The sequence below is a fragment of the Porites lutea genome, chromosome 7 (genome assembly GCF_958299795.1).
Source record: "Porites lutea chromosome 7, jaPorLute2.1, whole genome shotgun sequence".
NCBI classification, from domain to species: domain Eukaryota; kingdom Metazoa; phylum Cnidaria; class Anthozoa; order Scleractinia; family Poritidae; genus Porites; species Porites lutea.
Window position 1 is genome coordinate 26,664,351 of NC_133207.1, and position 5,257 is coordinate 26,669,607.

Below are 5,257 nucleotides of genomic sequence, written 5' to 3' on the forward strand. Positions count from 1 at the left end.
ACTCATAGACCCATGGAAGGTGTCCCTCTCTACCGCCCACGAACCATGACCGATAGATACTACGTGTGGACACTACCAGGGGCTTTCAAGTCCTCAGTAGTTTTACACCTAACCAGAGTTACATTAGAGAAGTCATGTTGTCAGAAAGTTTTTCGTCTTGTAAAATTGTACAATGTTTAATATATGTTTTTAATATGTGAAACAAAGGCAGGTTTGCATTCTACTTAGGGTGCGTTCGATATTGATTATGTTCCGTATTAAGAATACATGATGCCTGGGATAAATTAAACTATAGAAAAATCACGTTTTCGCTTTCATAGGGCTGTAAATTAATCTGGTGGAAATTAATAAGATAAATGTAGTTTTCCAGTGGTCCGAAAAATTTGCGGTCGAAGAGATTTAATACAAATTTCTGACCAATCGAACGCACCCTTAGTCACTCTAAGACCCTGGGTGTTGTCAGTTCGGGAATTGAACCCGGGTTTATCGTTCTGATGCTTAACCAACCCTAAGGGGGGAAAGATCAATTTTAAGCTCGCTGTTCGATCACTGACTTTGCATCTAAGAACAAACGCAGAGTCAACAGTGAACTCAAAATCCTTATACATGATTCGCGCTAAACTTTTATTTTTTAGCCTGTTAGGATCGAAGACAAACCGCTGTTAAGGTACTTCAGAGTTTATTTAGAACTGTTCAAAACTATTCGCGTTCCTTCTTGCTATAAGAAATACATTATTAATCTATAAATTACCCTTTACATTTGTTAAAAAATTACACAGTCATCAAAGGTCTATGAACTACAAAAAAGTGGATGAAAATGATAAGAAAACAACAACAACCATGATGATGATAATAATAATAATAATAATAACAATGATAATGATAATAATCAGAAGCTTTTTACCCAGAATGAGCATCTTCATTGCTAAAGCGTTTTTTATTTAACAAGTTCATTCTTTTAGATTAGTTTTCACCCGAAAATACGGCAACTACTGGTCTGAAAGTTTGTACAGTAGTATCAATAAGAAAAGAAAACATAACGTTAATCATATATTCTTGAGTATCACGCACGTATGTTCGCTCATTTGAAAAATTCACGTCTTGTCTGCTTTAACGAGCTTTTCCGTTGCCAAAAACTGCTTAAAGTCTATCTTACTCAAAAAGCTTTGGAAAAAAAAAAGAGGAACGAGACTCACCCAATCCCTTTTCTTTAATCGAGTTGTTTTGCCAAATTGTTCCCTGGGATAAGAACTCGACTGATTTTTAGAGAAAAAAAAGGCGGGTGGATGTTTTATGATTTTTCTTGTTTGCCATCAAGCAATTGCATGTCGTTCATAGATATTAGAGAGTATATTTTCTGTGTTGGTAACTAGTGTTTCTTCGCACAGTTGAAACCCAGGCTTGCAACCAGGAGCTGAGGTGAACAGTAATTCGCGTTCCATGCACTTGATTGCGAGGGCCAAATATTTATCTCTTGTGCTTGCCATGGGCCTGCTCTTATAAAGCCGTTATTCACTAATGTACAAAACCAAATAAGTTCCCATGAGAAGACCAAATGAAGAGAGAATGTGCCACAAATCGTGGTAGTCAAAAAAACCCACTAATATGCAGTCGTGGTTCAGATCACGTGATAATCCAGGAGACTTTGTCTTATCACTCGTCGCCTTAGCACTGAAAATCCAGACTGCAGTTCCGAAAACCCCTAGCGTGACTAGCACATACAATCCTTGGAAAACAAGATAGGCTATTTTCTGCATGCTCCAATGGGTTTTATCGCTTTTCCAGAATTTAATCCCAACTTGGCCAAAAATGGCAAGCAAGGATGTTATGATACAGCTAAACAAAAAGATTTCAGGGAAATTTTTTTCGAACTCTAGCGGAAGAGCGATAGCAACCAGCATAAAGACTAGGATGAAAAAGGCAGCCTTGGTTAAAGCATCGCACTTTCTCAAGTCGCTCAAGCTCGATACGTCGTAAAACAGCTTTCTGGCCGCCCACAAAAAGATAAGAAGTAAATATATCACCAGAAAAATTATGAACAAAATTTCCATGGCCGAGCTTAGACTGTCTTCGTAATAGAGTGACCCTAAATAATTAAACACATATAAAGGAACTATAAAATAAAGAAAATAACTAGTTGCCTCGACAGGCATTTTCATCTCCCCATCAGCTGTACACGCCTTAAAGCTAAGGCCATTGTACAATGACAGAACAATTAAACCCGCAATGACAAACATAAAAGCTGTATCGAACTGAAAAGTCAACTTTGTAGGGCAAAAATGATACAGCGTTGAAAAGCAACCTTCAAATATTAGTGCCCACGCAAAGGAATAACCGAGAGAAAAATTGAATTTTCTTTTGTGGGCTTTCGCGTGCAGCAAGGTGGCTTCATCAGGGTTGGTTCGACATTGAGGGACGGACATTTTTGCCAGATGAACCTCGATGTACGGACATTTCAAACAGTGGTCGGGAAGTTCAACTTGGCCTTCCGGTAATCGTGTTCGTGTTTTCGCGTTACGCGCGTGTCTTTTACACCAGGCTAATAACTCGGCTTCCATTACCCACACAGACCACGCTAAAATTAAGCCGTGGATCATGTACGCAAGATTACTAATCATCAGATTAAATGGAATGTCATAGCCACTGACTCTATAGCAAAAGTCATTGTAAAAACACATATCGCGGTCGCCATCATCAATCATCGATTTCCAGTCTTCAAAGACAAATTGGAAAGCCCCAACCATTAGAACGAATCCAACGATGCAGGTGATGTAGGAAAAGGTCTTGGGACCGCGGACGAACCAGTGTCCAAACAAAACTTCCTTCATAGCAACGAATAGTTCTGTCCATTTTAGTGGTTGTCTGTAGGGAGTTCCACGTATCAGTGGTGTTAATTCATTGGCTCCTTCGTTTCTTTTCCAACAACTAGAAAACAGGCTTCTTAGATTATTTTTAAAGGTCGACGATGCAATGGAGGACGACGAATAACTTGAGCCGCTTTCGACAGGACTATCATCTTGTACAAGAATATAGGGGTCTCGAAAACACAACAACGCCCACAGGGAGACGAAGATTCCCCCGAAGAGAGATAAACTTATCAGGAAATAAAATGGCTTACCATAATCATAGTCGAAGGAGCTTTTTAGTGTTAATGCTACATTCTTCAGTTTAGATGTATCGTTGCGCTTAAGAGCGACTCCAATAAACCACATGTCTCCCGAGTCTTCAAGCCGAGGACTTGATGCTTTTGATAAAGTGATTCGCCCCTTTTTGGCAAATGTGAGCCGTATTGATGTTTTGTCGTAATCCAGATGCCTTATGTTATTTACTACGCTATCACAGTTGTGAGACACTTTTAGGTAAGCCGAGGTATCGGTGTTCGACTCTACAGTAACATCGAGTTGTCGTTTGGAAATTCCGGGTGTTGGCTGAAACTGGAACACCGTTGACGTTCCCTTGGCTTCGAAAGTCTCCACTTGGTTCAATTTTATCGTCGTCACGTTGTCAGATATTTCGGCTGAATATTTCAGGTTTGGTGTTCCCGTGAAAAGAACGAGATACTTACGGCTGGATTTCTGTGGACAGGCAGTCAATGTGCTTCCAGATCCGTTTACAGGTACATACAGATGACCTAAAGAGGAATCTGTTGCTCCAAACACGGATACACGAAGGGATCCTGTTTTTAACAAAATAATTAAACTAATTAATAATTAACCAAAAAATCATAAATAAATAAATCCGCACGACGAGAAAAGGCAAAAAAAAACAAAAAAAAAAACAGCATAGCCAGATAGACACTTCTCGCGAGGTAGTTATTTCTTTGAGATGTCCGAAATTTATTCGATTAGCATATATTTTTTGTCGTTTCACGAACCAAACGCGAGTCCGAGTGAAACACCAGCCAAGAAGCCAAACACAAGTCAGCCTCCATTAAAGCCCTAATATTTCCCCATTTCTGAGATTTATGGCCACAGAAAAGCAATTCTATAGAGACGTCGTTCCTCGGGAAAGGTTTCGTCTGCCTCGTACCCAGTTGCTCGCGATCACTTTTTGAGGGACATTTGAGTTAATTATTAAGTGAAGCGGGGACAAAGGGAATCACTCCCCGCACGCGCTCCCCGCACGCGCTCCCCGCACGCGCTCTACACTCGTTCCCATCATCCCCCTCTCGCGCTTCTCGCTTGTCTCCAGGTCTCGCGTGTAGTTTCTCGCCGTTCCCCACTGAGCCTTGGGAAAGCGCAAAGCCTTCTCGGGCTGCCGCCCTCGTTTCGCGCGTCTCGCGGCTTCGCCGCTCCCGCGCGCGTGCATTGCTCTCACTAAATCTGAAGAAAAATAGAGACTGCTCGCAGTCTATTTCCCCCTTAAAAGGGAGGAGTGTTGCGGGACGAGACGAAAACGGCTGCGAGGTCACTGAAGCAAACTCATGTCACGCGAACCCCGAATTGTCGCGTGTCACACTGTACTTTAACACTGACAGTGAAAGCGAAAGTTTTCCGGATTACTCAGCACAAAAATCATCCAGACGTCTCTCTTTAAAGACGCCATACTTAAAATCAATAGATAATGGTAATCAAATCAAACAGAATATGAGTGGTGGTGGCAACGTTGGTATCAACAAGTTTATCATGCCCGGGGTTATAAATAGATGTGAATAAATCAGTACATTATCCGAACGTTAACTTTCCAATCAACCATGCAAGGAAACAGTGATTAAGCCGATACAATATAAGGTATACAAAGGCTATACTAAACAGAGCAAAGCAAAGGTGTCGCCTGATTAGCAAGCGTTTTCACTCAAGTGTAAAAATGCGCCTTAACTCGCGCGGAAACGCAAGCAGTTGCGTTCGCTTGTGATTCTTTCCGCGTTCTGAAAATCTTTGATTCTCGTGACACAAAGGTTAATTTCAAACATCATAACTATCGCCTTTATTGAGAAAAATAGAGACTTACCAGATATTTCACCGAGGGCGTTCGCCTTGACTCGCAGAAAACTGTCACTGCGGGCTGCTGTTACAATGCACGAATGAGAGCTGGCTCTCGAAGCAGGAAGCTGCTGAGAAAGTAGAATCGATGACGAGGAGGAGGATAGATTTCGTTTGACCAGTCCTGTCCCATCGAAATTGCATTCGTGAACTAGGCCTACACTTAATAAAGGCCAAACCAAGCAGAGAAGCTGCCAAAAAGCAGAGCGAAACATCCTAAACAAAGAAACTGCATGAAACAAGTTCAATTTATATATTGTGTAACAAAATTCCCA

The 5,257-nt window shown here is 41.2% G+C and overlaps 1 protein-coding gene across 1 annotated transcript; it reads right to left on the reverse strand.

Annotated features, from left to right (window-relative positions):
- Positions 1 to 662: 662 nt before the first annotated feature.
- On the reverse strand, positions 663 to 5,257 carry LOC140942767 (uncharacterized). The gene is made up of 2 exons (XM_073391756.1): positions 4,951 to 5,257; positions 663 to 3,676 (listed from the first exon to the last, which is right to left on the reverse strand). Exons 1-2 carry the CDS (start codon positions 5,195 to 5,197, stop codon positions 1,509 to 1,511), a joined length of 2,415 nt encoding a protein of 804 aa, XP_073247857.1. The 5' UTR covers positions 5,198 to 5,257; the 3' UTR covers positions 663 to 1,508.